A 17,929-nucleotide genomic window follows, 5' to 3' on the forward strand; every position below is an offset into this window, starting at 1 on the left:
CCAGGTACCAAATGTCTTCAGTTTGTTCAGTTTGTTACAAAACGCCCCATGTGGTTCTGGGACGATCTGTGTATGAAAAGAATTGGAACCACTGCCTTACCCTTGCATGATCGTAAGAGGCGACTAATAGGGTCTTAACACTTGGTTTTGCTGTAACTCTGTGATTCCAGCAGGTATGCAAATTTTGATTCCATACCTCATGTTTTTAGCTCACCTGTCACATAGTGACAAGGTGAGCTTTTGTGATCGCCCTTCATTCGTCGTCCGTCCATTTCTTGTTTGCACGATAGTGGTTTCATTTATGATTTTATTTTAACCAAACTTGCACACAACTTGTATCACCATAAGATCTCGGTTCCTTTCTTGAACTGGCCAGATTCTATCATGGGTTCCAGAGTTATGGCCCCTGAAAGGGCCAGAATTAGCTATTTTGACCTTGTCTGCACAATAGCAGCTTCATTAATGATTTGAATTTAATCAAACTTGCAGAAAACTTGTGTCACCATAAGATCTCAATTCCTTTCTTAAACCGGCCAGATCCCTTTATGGGTTCCAGAGTTATTGCCCCTGAAAGGGCCAGAATTAGCTATTTTGACCTTTTCTGCACAATAGCAGCTTCATTTATGATTTGAATTTAATCAACCTTGCACAAAACTTGTGTCACCATAAGATCTTGGTTCATTTCTTGAACCGGCCAGATCCCATAATTGGTTCCAGAGTTATGGCCCCTGAAAGGGCCAAATATAGTTATTTTGACCTTGTCTGCACAATAGCAGCTTCATTTATGATTTCATTTTAAGCAAAATTGCACACAACTTGTATCACCACAAGATCTTGGTTCCTTTCTTGAACTGGCCAGATTCCATCATGGGTTCCAGAGTTATGGCCCCTTTAAGGTCCAAAATTTGCTATTTTGGCTTTTGCAGCCATATAGAGACTTCATTTATGGTTGATTTGATACAAACTTCCAAAATATCTTCAACGATTCCATGACAAATCTGTCAGATTCAAGCGTAGGTTCCAGAGTTATTTTATATCTGATTACCTCTCCTGATCGTAATCAAAATAGATTTATATCAGTAAGTACATATAGGACTTATTTGAAATTTCATTATTGTCATTAGTTTGACTGAGACAATCAGGGTAGATAACTATGACCTGATTTTATTTCAAATTACCTCCCTTTATTTCAAATTAAAATGGGTATATCTCTGTAACTAATGAAGATACTGATCTGAAATTTCATTTATGTCAACAGATGGACTTGGACGATCAGTAAAGATACATATTGACTGAATTTATGACAAGTTACCTCCCTTTATTTAATGTAAACGAATACATCACAGCAGCATCTAATGAGATTGGTTTTAAATGTTATTTAAGTCTTCCAGGGTAAGGAATAGTCAGTACAAAAATGCAGCATTTGAGTCTAGGCCCCTCAAACGTGGTATGGAAATTGGCCCTGACTAGGTCAGAAGGGACTGTTACAAGAAAATGATTATCCTGATGATATTTAATGTGTATGCCTATGTGCTCTATGTCAAAACTTGATCATATCATTTTGAGCAATGGTACTCAGGTGAGCGATACAGGGCCATCATGGCCCATTTGTTATTTCGATGTAAATGAGATGTGAAACCAAAATTTGTAGTCCTGTTTGGCGCCATATAACCTATACTGTGTTGGTGCGCCGTAAAACCCAAATAAATAAATAAAATTGTTACAAAACATGGGTACCAGGAGGCAGGACTAGTTTTTTCTGTATGGCTGTATGGAAAGCTTTTAAAGTCTTCTCCTTTTGAATGGCTGGCAAAATTTCAAAATAATTTCAGACCAATTTTTCTTGTGACCTTTCACAAGGTTCCTCCAAGCCATGTTGATTTGTTAAAAAACATGGCCATTAGGGATGGGACTAGTTTTACTCTATTGCTGTATGAAAAACAAAGTCTTATCTGAAATGGTGTTCCTTAATGGAAGCATTCTACACAATTCTTCAAGCAATGTTGATATTTAGCTTGTTTGATTTTTGAAAAAGTCTATTTGGTATTGTCGTCATTTAATCATTGGCATTTGGGTTGGATAAAATTTTTGTTTAGGTCAACTTTTTCTAAAAGACTGTAGGATCTACAGCTTTGAAACTTTGCACACTTGTTTACAATTGTTAGATGACTATCTAGGCCAAGAACCATAACTCTGTTTGCATTTTGTCAGAATTATGGCCCCTTTTAGCTCCGCTATTCGGAGAATAGGGGGGCTATTCTATTCGCCCCAGTGTCAGCATTGGCGTGACCTTTCTTGGTTAAAGTTTTTCGGCAACCTTTGTTTTTCTATCATATCTTTGTTACTATTGCTTATATCTTACTGTAGCTTCACATAAACATTGTCTAGTATACAAACAAAGTATGTGTAGGGGCTGAGCCCATTATACCCAAGGTCAAGGTCACCAAGGTGTTATACTTAGGTTATTTTTAAGGTTAAAGTTATTCGGCAACCTTTGTTTTTCTGTCATATCTTGTTACTATTGCTTATATCTTACTATAACTTCACACAAACATTGTCCATTATACAAACAAAGTATGTATAGGGGCTGAGCTCATTATACCCAAGGTCAAGGTCACCAAGGTGTTATACTTCGGTTATTTTTAAGGTTAAAGTTTTCCGGCAACCTTTGTTTTTCTGTCATAGCTTTGTTACTATTGCTTTTATCTTACTGTAACTTTACATAGACATTGCCCAGCATACAAACAAAGTATGTACAGGGGATGGGCCCATTATACCCAAGGTCAAGGTCACCAAGGTGTAATACTTAGGTTATTTTTAAGGTTAAAGTTTTTCGGCAACCTTTGTTTTTCTGTCATATCTTTGTTACTATTGCTTATATCTTACTGTAAGTTCACATAAATATTGTTCAGGGGCTGGGCCCTTTATACCCAAGGTCAAGGTCACAAAGTTGTTATACTTGGAATTATTTTCATGTTAAAATTTTTTCGAAACCTTCGTTTATAGACATATCTTTGGTACTTTAAAAGATAATGACTTGAAATTAAAAATATTTCTTTATGATCATCATCTGCATGCGTGGTTACAAACCCCATAACTTTAATTGTATTTTTGGTAGAATTATGTCCCTTTTGTACTTGAATTTTTTTTGCAATCTTCGCTTTCTGGATATATCTTTAATGCAATATAAGATAAAGACTTGAAACTTAAAATGTATCTTTATCATCATCATCTGCATGTGTGGTAACAATCACCATAACTCTGATTGTATTTTTGGCCAAATTATGCCCCTTTCATACTTAAATTTTTTAACAAACTTCCTTTTCTGGGCATAACTTTGGTACTGTATAAGATAATGACTTGAAACTCAAAGTATATCTTTACCATCATCATCTGCATGTGTGGTAACAATCCCAATAACTCTAATTTGTATTCTTGACAGAATTAATGCCCCTTGGTGTATCTTCCTTTTAAAGTAGAGGTCTCTTATTGAGATATATATTCATTTTAGTGTCAAATCGCCAAATAGTGGAGCGCGCTGTCTTACGGACAGCTCCTGTTGTACTTAGAAAATTTGAGTTCCTTGGTTAAAATTTTTGTTTAGATCCACTTTATCCCAAAACTGTAAGAGCTACAGTTTTGATACTTTGCACCCTTGTTTATCATCATTGAATGAGTAAGTAGACCAAGAACCATAACTCTAACCTGCATTTTGTCAGAATTATGGCCCTTTTTGTACTAAGAAAATCTGAACTATATCTTTTCATACATATTGTCCTGCACTTGCAGATTAGCGATGGCACACGGGGTACATGGCTACCAGGGGTTACTGGCAGTTTTCTCTTTGTGCTGGAAATCTTCTCTTATTAGGACTTGAGACTGTTGGTTCAGTTTCAAAATAATGTTTCAGCAAAGTTTGTTGGGTGACAACCTACCCAGTTCCTTGCCTAGCCAAAGACATGTTATGTCAGTATTACTAATAAAGTTTATTATTCTAAAATGCAGCTGTCATGATATGGGGCAAGTTTTCTTTGTGTGGCTGTATGGAAAACTTTAAAAATATTATTATCAAAACTGCTAGTTTGATTTTAAAACAATTACCGTATCCAAATACAATGTATGGGTTTGATGACCTACCAAACTCCTTTATATCATTCATTTATGTCAGAAAAGAAGACTGGAAGGTGCCGGGCACCTTTTATCTTATATATATAATGGAAACTTTAAGAATATTCTTGTTAGAAACTGCACACAAATGTTCCTTGGTTGACCAGTTACCAAAAATGTCCAAGCAATCATGGCCCTTTTGTTAATGCTTAGTTATTGCATCTTTGTTATAGAATATCAGGGTAGGTAACTAAAGTTACAAATTTGATCTTACTTTTCTCCTGTCAGTATAACACACTTTTCCACTAAAGTCGGTAAAAATCCAATGCTTTGAGAGTCACTTTAAAATGACAGGAGTAAATTGAAGTAGAACCATAATACATGTATCCGTTTTATTTTAAGCAAGTGTGGGATGGAAAAGAAAAACTGGTTAATGTCAGAATGCTGGGAAGTTTTGGTCGTACCATAATCAAACAGTTATACTACAATAATATAATAAAAGGATTGATGTTGAAATATTATTCTCTACTTTCTTTTTTTTTCAGGTGTATAACTATCAGATATACATCACCAAGAGATACTGCATTTTTCAAAGTGGAACAATTAAAGGACACTGCTTGCAAGTTACTAGATTTATTGGAGGACTACTCAATCACAGAAAATCCAATTTTGTTCCATATCTTCAGCAACAATGGCAGCTTTGTGTATGCAAACATTGTTGAGGTCCTCACCAGTGGAGATAAAAGGTATAATACCCATAGAGAGGGTGATATTTTACCATATAAGTACAGTGGTAAGAGAAGGATTAAGATGACTTGAAATATTTAAAATGTTTTGATATTAATTTTCTGAAATAAGTGGATCTGAAAGGTTTTAGCATTTTTTGGAATCTTGAGGTTCTGACCTTGCCATTAAGGTGTATGTATATTTTCATGTAGAAATATCTTGTTCTGAAAAAATAAACGAAAAGTTATCCTGAAAAGTTTATTTATAATTTGTTTTAAGTTTTCCTTAAATGTGAGTAGTGGTAATAAATTTGATGTTTTGGATTCCATTTGAACATGTAAATGATTAAACATTGTTAAAACCTATCTCTTTCAGGTACCAGAATCTCAATGTATGTGGTGTTGTTATCGACAGTGCCCCAGGAAAACCTCGTTTTAAAAATGCTGCTGTAGCTTATGGGACAAGTCTTAACGTTAATCCAGTTTTACGATATATCATGATGTTTTGTTTATGGCTATATTTAGCATTTACAGGTGTGATATCTAGTCTAGCTGTCAAGTTCTATCCCAAAATAAAAGAGAAAAGTAATCATTTTCTTTGGGACAAAATGGCATCTGATCCAACACGCTGGCCAATGCTTTTTTTATACTCCGTTGTGGACAAAATTATCCTTGCAGAGGACATTGAAGATATGATTAGCCGCAGACGTGCACTTGGTGTGCATGTAAGTGCCATGTGCTGGGATGACACGGATCATGTTTCACACCTGAGGAAACATCCTGAGCAATATGCCGAAGCTTGTGGTGACTTCCTAATCTCATGTTTAGGTTATGACCAAGATATTGAGCGACATTCTGACCAAGAAACTCTCGAGACCAATCAGGATTACCTGTTAGCAAAGAAGCAGTAGTAACTAAGGAAGCAAAGAAAAGTTCATGTCTGGTCCATCTTTATCTTTCACCTATGTTTTCGCCTTGTCTCTGCCCAAGTTTTTATGCCCCCGAAGGGAGGCTTATTAGTTTTCAACTGTCCGTCCGTTCGTTCGTCACAACGTTAACTTTTTGCATGAAGGCAAACTTTAACTTTTTGCATGAAGGCACTTTACTCGCGAACCACTGTACCCAGGACCTTCAAACTTTACTTGCTGATAGTACTTATTGAGTACACGACCCCTACTGACTGGGGTCACCAGGTCAAAGGTCAAGGTCACAGGGGCCAATGTTAACTTTTTGCATGAAGGCACTTTACTCGCGAACCACTGCGCCCAGGACCTTCAAACTTCACATGCTAATAGTACTTATTGAGTACACGACCCCTACTGACTTTAGGGTCACCAGGTCAAAGGTCAAGGTCACAGGGGCCAATGTTAAACTTTTTGCATGAAGGCACTTTACTCACGAACCACTGCACCCAGGACCTTCAAACTTCACATGCTGTTAGTACTTATTGAGTACACGACCCTTACTGACTTTGGGGTCACCAGGTCAAAGGTCAAGGTCACAGGGGCCAATGTTGACTTTTTGCATGAAGGCACTTTACTCGTGAACCACTGCACCCAGGACCTTCAGACTTCACATGCTAATAGTACTTATTGAGTACACAACCCCTATTGACTTTGGGGTCAAAGGTCAAGGTCAAAGGTCAAGGCGCTTCGGGGGCATTTGTCACCATTAGTGACAGCTCTTGTTAAATATGTTTCAGGCAGATAGTTTTTAAAAGATTTAATTTTTTTCTCACTAAAGCCTGCTGCATGTAAATGTAATATAATAGTCTTAGCAAAGATTTTGAAAATTTGTATTTTTTAATAGTGACAGGAAAGTTTAGTCAGAAATTTAGAGTTAGAAAACATTTGTCATTGAACTTGAGGAGTGAAAGTTTGGCCTGGTCTTAATCATTTGTCTGCTAAAAGAAATGACTGAAATTAAATTTTGAGAAAGTTTTTTTTTCCTTTTAGGTGCTTACATTTTTGTAGACTAGTGCAAAAGATTATTGTTAGTGGATTTATGTAAGCTTTTATTATACATTTAATAAACAAGCGTTTAAGATTTTAGCTTGACTACTTGAAATTTTTCAAATTGTAGAGACTTTTGTTATCATCCTTTCATTGTCATCCAAAACGTTTTGCTTTGCATATAAGCAGGTTTCTCAAACTCTACTTGGCTAAAATCTATTACACTAAGTCTTGTCTTTGGTATCACTAATTTAGCTCATAGGACAAGTAATATAACTCTTGCTTTTATTTAGTCAGAGTATTGCCACTTTTTAACTTAAAAGTTTTGGTGAAGGTTTCACATGTAAGGATGTTTCTCAGAAATTTTCGAACTCCAAACATATTTAGCATCAAGACTTTACCTTACAGGTTATGTAGCTCTGGCCTACATGTTGTTAAAATTATGCCCTTTTTAGTATTAAAAGTTTGAGAAAGTTTTGTATGTACACATGTTTATCAGAAACTAGTAGACGGGTTTTGTAATTCTGGTTTACACAGTTATGCCCCATTTTATCTTAGAAATTTGTTGACAGTTTTGCATATAAGCAGTTTTCTCAGAAACTGTTGTACTGAATGCTGTCAAAGTTTTAAAAATATTTTAACATCAGAAAATGACCATTCTGAGACAGGCTCCATAATTTTAAAGCAAGTTTATGAAATTATGCCCCTTATTGCAGCATAGGAAATGTTTGTATGGTTTCAAATACTCCTGTGTCATCATTAGATAGCTATTGTTGTTCATTAATTGTATCATTGTTGAATTTGTTGTAGACATGCTTGCCATGAAAGCTACCTTCCATGGAATTGCAAGCATTTAATATTTTATTTTCAACTTCAGACTATGCAAATAGCAATTGTTGTATTTTAACTCCATTTTGTTATTTTGTAATTGCTTATTTTTCATGGTGTACCAAAACCTATTTTTAGAAGGTGAAATTGGAAGTACAGAAATTTTATTGGTTCTCCCAAATGTCAAAAAAAAAATTCACAGATATAAACAGTCAACAAGGTGACTGTAAGCAGTAGTTACAAGATTAAGGTAAGATAAATGGACTGTAACTTGTATGTTTTGTTTACGAAGTGTTAATTATTTTTCCTCATAATCGTTAGCCTCCCACTTAGCTCTATAGTGCGAGCACAGATCTACAGATCACAGGGTCTTGAGTTCAGCCCGTGGGCGAGGCATATGTTCTCCATGACAGTTTGATAAAAGACAATATGTCTGAAGCCACCTCTGATTCTTGTGGGGAAGTTGGCAGTTACTTGCCGAGAACAGGTTTGTACTAGTACAGAATCAATGTCTCAATTTCTTACTGCCGAACATTGACATGGCTTACATCATGAAATAGATGTCTGGACAAGTGCCAACATTATCTGTGCTATTATTAGCTCACCAGAGCACAAAGTGCTAAAGGTGAGCTATTGTGACCGGTCATTGTTCGGCGTGTGTCGTCCGTCAATATTTGCCTTGTGAACACTAGGGGCCACATTTGTGACCCAATCTTTATGAAACTTGGTCAGAATGTTAGTCTTGATGATCTCTAGGTCAGGTTCGAAACTGGGTCATGTGGGGTCAAAAACTAGGTCAGTAGGTCAGATCAAAGGAAAAGCTTGTGAACACTCTAGAGACCACATTTGTGACCCAATCTTTATGAAACTTGGTCAGAAAGTTAGTCTTGATAATCTCTGGGTCAATTTCGAAACTGGATCATGTGGGGTCAAAAACTAGGTCAGTAGGCCAGACCAAAGGAAAAGCTTGTGAACACTCTAGAGACCACATTTGTGACCCAATCTTTATGAAACTTGGTCAGAAAGTTAGTCTTGATGATCTCTGGGTCAAGTTCGAAACTGGATCATGTGGGGTCAAAAACTAGGTCAGTAGGTCAGACCAAAGGAAAAGCTTGTGAACACTCTAGAGACCACATTTTTGAACCAATCTTTATGAAACTTGGTTAGAATGTTAATCTTAATGATCTCTAGGTCAAGTTCGAAACTGGGTCATGTTGGGTCAAAAACTTGGTCAGTAGGTCAGATCAAAGGAAAAGCTTGTGAACACTCTAGAGACCACATTTGTGACCCAATCTTTATGAAACTTGGTCAGAAAGTTAGACTTGGTGATCTCTGGATCAAGTTCGAAACTGGGTCATGTGGGGTCAAAAACTAGGTCTGTTGGTCAGACCAAAGGAAAAGCTTGTGAACACTCTAGAGACCACATTTTTGACCCGATGTTTATGAAACTTTGTCAGAATGTTAGTCTTGATGATCACTAGGTCAAGTTCGAAACTGGGTCATGTGGGATCAAAAACTAGGTCATTAGGTCAGACCAAAGGAAAAGCTTGTGAACACTCTAGGGACCACATTTTTGACCCAATCTTTACGAAACTTGATCAGAATGTAAGTCTTCATGATCTCTGGGTCAAGTTCGAAACTGGGTCATGTTGGGTTAAAAAACTAGGTCAGTAGTTCAGATCAAAGGAAAAGCTTGTGAACAGTCTAGAGACCACATTTTTGACCCAATTTTTATGAAACTTGGTAAGAATGTTAGTCTTAATGATCCCCAAGTCAAGTTCGAAACTGGTTCATGTTGGGTCAAAAACTAGGTCAGTAGGTCAGATCAAAGGAAAAGCTTGTGAACACTCTAGAGACCACATTTTGACCCAATCTTTATGAAACTTAGTCAGAATGGAAGTCTTGATGATCTCTAGGTCAAGTTCAAAACTGAGTCATGTGGGGTCAAAAACTAGGTCAGTAGGTCAGATCAAAGGAAAAGCTTGTGAACACTCTAGAGACCACATTTGTGCCCCAATCTTTATGAAACTTGATCAGAATGTTAGTCTTGATGATCTCTAGGTCAAGTTTGAATCTGGGTCATGTTGGGTCAAAAACTAGGTCAGTAGGTCAGATCAATGGAAAACCTTGTGAACACTCTAGAGACCACATTTGTGACCCAATCTTTATGAAACTTGGTCAGAATGTTTGTCTTGATGATCTCTAAGTCAGTTTCGAAACTGGGTCATGTTGGATTTAAAACTAGGTCACCTGATCAAATCAAAGGAAAAGCTTGTGAACACTCTAGAGGCCACAGTTGTGACCCAATATTTATGAAACTTAGAAAGTTTGGCTTGATGATTTATAGGTTAACTTTGAATCCTGGTCATGTGGGATCAAAAACTAGGTCACCTGGTCAGATTAAAGGAAAAGCTTGGGAACACTTTAGAGGCCACATTTGTGAATCAATCTTTATGAAACTGGGTCAGAATGATTGTCTTAATCATTTCTAGGTCAGGTTTGAATCTTGGTCATGTGGGGTAAAAAACTAGGTCACTAGAACAGATCAAAGGAAATTCTTTTCAACACTCTCGAGACCACAATTTAAGTTTGAAACTCATGAGAATTAGCCAGAATGTTTGTTTTGCTAATCTATAGGTCAAGTTCGAATCTGGGTCATATGGGGTCAGAAACTAGGTCACCCGGTCAAATCAAAGGAAAAGCTTGTGAACACCCTAGAGGCCACAGTTGTAACCAAATCTTTATGAAATTTAGTCAGAATGTTTGTCTTGATGATCTTTAGGTCAAGTTCAACCCTTGGTCATGTGGGGTCAGATCAACTCTGGTGAGAGATATATAGGGCCATCATGGCCCTCTTGTTATAATTGCATAAGTGTCGTGGATGACAGTTAGTAGTTATGTGGTAATTCCCATCGAAATCTTTGAAAGTATGCCAATTTTAACAATTTTCACTGCTTCAGTATTGAAAACAAAATTATTTGACCATGTAGAAAACAAAATTATTTGACCATGTACAAGTAGAACAGTTTTTCCCATAACAAAATTTAATTGTTCTGTGGAAAGTAGCTCTAAACAATACATAAGAATAAGTAAAATGTAGATTAATTATTTCATTGTTTATTTTTTGTAGACAAGACTTGACATTAAACAATACATAAGATTGAGTAAAATGTGGTTGTATTTAATGAAGGTGTATAAAAAGTGAACCAAAAGTCAAACAAAGAAGTTATACAATTCTTCCCGAAGATTACATAAATGTTGATTTAATGTTTGACTGAGGGAATGAGGTGTTTTAATAACATCTTTGCTAATGAAATGAATCAACAGTAAATTACTTGTTGATAAAATGTCCACATGGTGCTGCTAACATCGAAGGCTTGAGAGAGAACTCCTGGAAATTCTACAGCAGTTTTCTGTCCAGTCCCAAACATAACATTTGTATATATTGCACACATATTGTGCCATATGATAAATCATATATTGGTTATACCAAATTTACTATTCTTTGGTGGTAATCCTTTTTACATGCCAATGATATATTCTAATAAGTATATTTATATATTTCACTTTAACTCAGCAGGCATTTATACTTGCATTTAAAAATACTGTTATGGCTTATGCGCTTGTATAGATTTTTTTTCGTATACTGATGCTGCCAAGGCTAGAGGAATGTGGGAATGTTGGGAAATATAGCCATGCAAGTTTCAGAAACAAAGAATTATGACATTTAGTACTAATAGTGTTTTACTAAATATATATAGGGTATTACTTTACTAACTAAATAGGTCAATTTCAAAGATTTTGCTATCATACTTCGTACATAGGTAGCCGTTTGATTGCACTTAAAGTTGCTTCTATCTAGGTCATTATTACGAAAAGTAGTTTTCACGAATCATTTTAAATTAGAAATGCAGGTAGCATGTTGACCATACTTGGTACTTAGGTAGTTCTTGTATTTTGTTTTGCATGGGTCAATGACAAGGTTATTGCTACAAAAAAAAAAGAGGAGAAAAATAACTCTCACCCAAAATTTTACTAAGAAATGTTTCAGTTGAATAACTTTAGTAACGTACTCACCAGTCACCTGCTTGGCAAAGGTTACTAAATCCTTAGCTTGTTTCAAATGTGAACTTGTCCATCAAATTATTTAGAGTACAAGATTATGAAGCAAAAGGTCATAAATGGATTTTTTTTTGGCAAAATTAATTTTCTACTGGACAGTTTGACAGAAGAGGTCATGGAGTTATCTCTCCTCATTATCCGATTCCTACAATGAAGGTGTCACTTACCTTGGGGAAACAAGTCAATATCAACGCCTCAAACATTGGTTAGATTAACCAACATCTGTAATATTGCCAAAGTCCTTGCCAAGAAATGGTGTTTAACCAAAAATCAGGCATTAACAAATGTGTGAACTGTTGTGTTATTGAAATTTTCAAATAAAGATGTGTTATATGGATGAATTTTGCCTTTAATGAAATCAGTATGGTATTTCACTTTAGTCCATATGCTGTTTTTTCTTTCGTTTTATTTGTTTCCTGTTGATTATGCATTTATAAGACTTGTTATTAATGTGCTTGTTAGATATATCAATACATGTATTTGCATTTGTATGTCTCTAATATATTACTAAAACAGCTGGTTTTGTCTAGTCAAAATGCATTTAAGTGTTCTGTACAGTAAGCATTAAAGTTAATAGCTGACTTGACAGAAATAATTTACATTAAATATGTAATTGTTTTAGTAAAAATCAACATTTAAAAGTCACATTATTGTAACTCCAATATTTGGTTTTTCTTTTTATTATAAGTTTTAGATTGCTACAATGATTTACTTACAGATATATAACTGCTGCTAGAACTTTCAGTAGTGTGATTTTGACATATTAATTACTTGAAGTTTGTAGGAATTATGATTGTTTGTTTCATCACTGAATACAAAAATAAAATAATTATTATTACCTGTAACAGCAACATTTTAATGTCAGATATAGGATAATTGTTTTAATTAAAAAGTTTATTTACTTGAACATTTGTTTTAGTTAAAAAAGCTTATTTACTTTAACATGGGTACCAGTAAGTCTCCCATCAAAAAATCATAAATTATAACAGCTTTGGTTTCCTAACTTAAGACACCAAGTACCTCTCAAAGAAGAACCCTATTGACTTTGGGTCAGTGGCTCAAAGGTCAAGGTCACAGGGACTTTACTCAATGTGGGGTAACATTTTCGTTCCTGGGCTCGTAGCCACAAAGTAGCTACAGCTTTCAGACTTCACAGGATGCCCATTTTTTGCAATGGGGGTCAATAGGTCAAAGTTCAAGGTCTTTTTTTTTTTGTTTCCTGGTTTTAAGTGTTATAACTACAGTTTTCAAACTTCACATACAAGATGATTAAGTACACATGAGAAGGATCCTAGGCCAAATGTCAAGGTCACAGTTACCTGGAAACTGAAAATTGATTCCTTAAATCATAAAGTGTAACAGCTACAGCTTTTGATCTTCTAACATGGAGTAAATGTCATTAGAGGCAGGTCCCAATCAATCACAGGCTCAAACGTCACAGAGTTCTAGTAATTTTGTCTTTTCCAGTCTTTTAGTCAGAAAATATAGTAGCTGTGGATTTCAAACTTAAGCAAAGACTAACTAGTGCTTGAGAAAGATCCCTATTGATTTAGAGTTTGCTCACAAGTCATAAAAAGGATACCCCCCCCCCCCCCTCACTCTTACATCCCTCACTATCCCCATTATTGTTTTTGAATTTTCAGTCAAGTTCAGTTTCTTGATATTAAGTCTGATTAAATGTCTCTTATCCTCGCCTCACATACCTGCAAACATTTACATGGGTCAGTTAGTCTAAGGTCAAGGTCACAGTATCTGGGAGACTGAAAGTGGTTTCAGAAGTATAATAACTACAAGTTTAAAACTTAACAAATCAAGTTTGGTTTCCAGATATTACATCTTAGTATCCCCCATATACCCTGACCAGCATACCTGCCTCTCCACTTCTGTACTTTCTTTTTTCCCCTTTTTTTATCCCCCGCCGATGAAATCGGGAGGGGGGTATTGAAATGATGTTTTCCGTCCGTGCATCACATGTGTCCATCCGCAGCCATTTCTCAGTAACTAGCAGGTAGAATTTTATGAAACTTAAAATAAACATGAACCAACATACTGCGATGATGCCCGTCAAGTTTTTTTTTTTGATTGGTCAATTTCTGTTAGAGTTATTGCCCTTGATTTAATGAAAAATGTCCGTCCGCAGCCATTTCTCAGTAACTATCAGGTAGAATTTCATAAAACTTGAAATAAATATGAACCAACATACTCGATGATGCCCGTCATTTTTTTTTAATTGGTCAGTTTTCCTTAGAGTTATTGCCCCTTAAATGTTTAAAAATCTGCAGATTTGTACATAACAAACCAACCAATTGGTAGAATTTCATTAAACTTCTTTCCTTCTTTTCTATGAACATTTATTAGAAACATGTGAAGTTATGTACCCACACCTGGTCACCACCTTGCCTTGGTCCCTCTTCCCCCAACCCCACCACCCATTTTTTTTTTTTCTAAATTTTCCGTCAATATCATAATCAACATGTGATACTTTGTACCCCCCCCCCCCCAACCAAAAAATAGCATTCATTTTCTGTTAAATTGATTTTGACTTATGAAATTATTTGCTTCTTAGTAACATCCTTAACTTCTTGCTGGATATATTTTTTGCCATTCCTCACCACAAACCCTTTCGGCGGGGGATACCAATTCATCGCATTTGCTCGTTCCATTTGTTTTGGTAATTGCTGATGTCCAGTTTTACTGCCTAATGCCTGTGACTGGGCATATTATGCCCCATTAAGCGTTATTAGGGGAAGATCTTGTTACATTTTGTCTCCAGTATATATTATTTCTGTGATTTGCATTGTGTTGAGCGACTGTCACTTTGTAAAGGCATGGTATGAAGAAATTGTTGCCAAAGATGTTAAAGAAGCTGTATCATAAAGTCTGCTAGTTTTCTTAGTTTTGCACTGTTTATCAAATGATGAATAATTTTATTCCATGCAAAAGTACTATTTTTTACCGTCCATCTGCGCTTATAAGACAACTTTTGAGGCTTAATTTTTTACCTTTAATTTCCAACTTGTCTTATATGCAAGTGCAAAAGCAAGACGGATGTTAAAACCATCACGCCAGATCGGCGTAGTGTACAACCGCTAGTATTATATTTACCTGTTTACAGTTGCGTTGAGTCAATATAGCACAAAATGAACATTTAGAAATAAATAGGCTGCCTTAAAAAAAAAAAGAGAAGAAAAGAAATTCTACTGGGGAAACGTTTATATGTTGTTATTTATTTTGTAAACTTTTTTTACGATTGTCGTCTGCTACAGAACAGTAACAGTTTTCGTGATTTGAAAGATAATTGTTGGCTGGGAGATACTAGTAAGTGCGTTACAATTGGACCGACACTAATTGATAAGAGTGACACCTGTCATAATTTATTACCTGTTCGGTGTTTGAGATTCAATCAATACCCCCGAGGCGTGGATAATGCTGTGGTTAGAATGTGCAAACATGGATAACCATACGTCAGTTCAATACCCTTTTAAATTTTTTACGTATTTTTAGTACCATCGATACTGGCTTCAATGTTTTACTTCAAATTTATATCCTTCGTCTGTCTTTCAGCCCAGCATCGTAACTCATGTAATGTCCGTAATAGAAATAGTATAGTTCTTAGATACAAAAAAAGTATATCTTCTATAACCATGTTACTCCAATTTTTTGCCTATAATAAGTCTACTGTAATCTTTTCTGTCAAGACATGAAATACATGGCATTTGGTAAATATAATAATCGTGCTTATAGAAAGTCGTCCATGACTTCAGAACTGTATTCATAATTAATGAAATATTTAAAGCAGTAGATTATTAAGTTATTATGTTACAAACAACGTAATCAAAAAGCATTTATAGTGTCATGAAACTCACGATGATCAACCCGTGTCATTTTTAAAAAATATTTGTAGCAGAAACAAACTGCTGACCATCGATCTCTGTCAGTTTTACACCTCGTCTTATATGCGAGTGTCAGCAAAAATCATGATTTTTTCGGATCAAAGTTAGGGTCTCGTCTTATAGGCGAATAGTCTTATAAGCCCAGACGGACGGTACTTTGTATTACTTCAGTCCATTCACTTACTGCTTTCTTTTATTTTATTTTATACTGATGTAAATTTTGTAAAAAGTACGGCTTATACTTCACAAGTAAATAGCAGAAAACAGATTCTGCATTGTACTATGTTGATAAACAATCCCCTATCAATCTGACAATTATACACGTGCTCGGACTTCTTTCATTAATATTCTTGAATCAATCCTATAAATAGTTCAACAAAAAGAAACCCTTACAAAATGTAAATAGAGTCTCCAAGATTCTCCATATCAACCCTTCGAACATGAAATTGCAAACTAATATTAATGACAGTACTTTATGTTAAACATTTTATTACACTTTTCTACATGGAGTTACCATATATACAACAGTAGCATGATCAGGGAAGTTGTATTCTGCTCTTGTATATTTTATGAGACAAGAAATAAAATTAAATGCTAACATATATAGTTATTTTGACAAAAACATAAGGCTATTTATTTCTTCACTTGAAAAGGTCAACAAATGACTCACAATTTATCGCTTTTCAATACATTACTATAATTATTGAATTTGATTTGTACATGATTGAATAATGAAAGGGACAACTCTGTCTAGTGTAGTTGATTGTACTGAAAACTGATAGACTGTAAAGATCTAGTTTAGGGATCTTAGAAATAGACTTTCCAGTCTGAATTTTTTCCTCAGATGCAGCCATTGAAATTTTACTGATATGAAAGGTTCTCATAACATTGAAAGTTTAGAGATAAACTCTAGTTGGAAAGTTACCCTGCATTTTGCTCTAGTATCCTTGCATGATGTAGTCAGTTTGGTATAAAGGGGACCATAAGTTTGAACATTAAAAAATCAGATTTGGTCTTTTGAATGAGGACCATTTTATACAAACCCTGCATCCTTATATTTGCTTTCTACAGTTGCTTTACTATATACACAAAACATACAGCTTTATATACTATAACCTCACACTAGTCAATACAAGCATGATCTGCTGCACATTTGCTTGACAAGTTTTAGACTAATTCTTCAACTTTTAGGCACAAAAGTATTAGCCTTCTTCAAAAACAAAGGGAACAAACTCTTATGAATTGTTAAATAGATTTGGATTTTTTTATGGCATCCCATATTATAGTTTCAAACTATGATCAGAAATAAATATTAGCAAATTGGAGTAAAAGCCAGACATTCTTATGTAGGGAATGTGACGTTTTTAAATACTTCTAGATGTGAAATCTTAGGTTAGCTTCCAGGTGTTTTTCCTGAATGAACTGCAGTAAAACGCAGATTAGTCAAGGTTGCTAAACAATGAGCTAAATGAACAAGTTATATGCATTTTCGAGTGATCCAAACAGAAAATATAAGCAAAACTGCAAGGAATTACATAAATTGCTGGAGTGAGCTCAGATATCAAACCCACAGAGTTTCACTGTATTTGAATACTCTTATTTGTTTGCAACAAGAAGCATTTAATTTAATGTTGAAGTAAATGTTTGAACAAATACAACATTGTTAATTTTGTAGTATTTTATTTTTGTCTTTCATATATTAATACTGCTTGTTTTAGCTGTAAATCTGTATTTATTTTTCCATGAAATAAAATTTTGCCATTAAGATGCAGTGTTTGTTGTAGATTTTTTTAGCCATGAGCACTGGGGAATTGTCACAAGATCAGTAGAAATGAGTCGTCCGATTGGTTCAAATAAAAATAGACTGATGGAAATAAAAATAGCAATATTGGAAATCCGATTATACAGAAAGATGAATTTCATTCACCCAACTGTCCTCACAAATCCATATAACCCCACAGGCCAGTTTCCCAGAATGCCAGTCTTGGAACTCCTCCTCGGGTGTTGCTGGAAATTTAGGAGTCTGGACGATTTTCAGTTGACTCCAACCAGTAATAAGGTGGCTTTCGCCAATAAAAGAAGGTAAAAAACTTATAAAATTCCAGTTGTTGTCAATCTGAGTACCATTCTACGAGCCCCAGAAGCTTGATGCATAGTCAACAGCTGTAACTTGGCGAGATGAACGTCCTTGGCTGATGGTACCCTTTTTATGACACTTCACCAATGTTAGTCATATATCGCTAGGTCATGCTTGACCTAGTTAGTGAGATATGTGTCCTCTCCATGATGTGCACGTCTTTGT

At 35.3% G+C, this 17,929-nt stretch overlaps 1 protein-coding gene across 1 annotated transcript in view; it reads left to right on the top strand.

Annotated features, from left to right (window-relative positions):
* Nucleotides 1-11,629, top strand: part of LOC123525198 (transmembrane protein 53-like) — a 23,415-nt gene extending 11,786 nt beyond the window's left edge. Inside the window, exons 2-3 of the mRNA XM_045304048.2 lie at nucleotides 4,653-4,853; nucleotides 5,209-11,629. Of these exons, the coding sequence (XP_045159983.2) occupies nucleotides 4,653-4,853; nucleotides 5,209-5,743 (736 nt within the window). The 3' untranslated portion in view covers nucleotides 5,744-11,629. The remainder of the gene's footprint in view (nucleotides 1-4,652; nucleotides 4,854-5,208) is intronic.
* The last annotated feature ends 6,300 nt before the right edge of the window (nucleotides 11,630-17,929 follow it).

Source organism: Mercenaria mercenaria, chromosome 3 (genome assembly GCF_021730395.1).
Source record: "Mercenaria mercenaria strain notata chromosome 3, MADL_Memer_1, whole genome shotgun sequence".
Classification (NCBI taxonomy): Eukaryota; Metazoa; Mollusca; class Bivalvia; order Venerida; family Veneridae; genus Mercenaria; species Mercenaria mercenaria.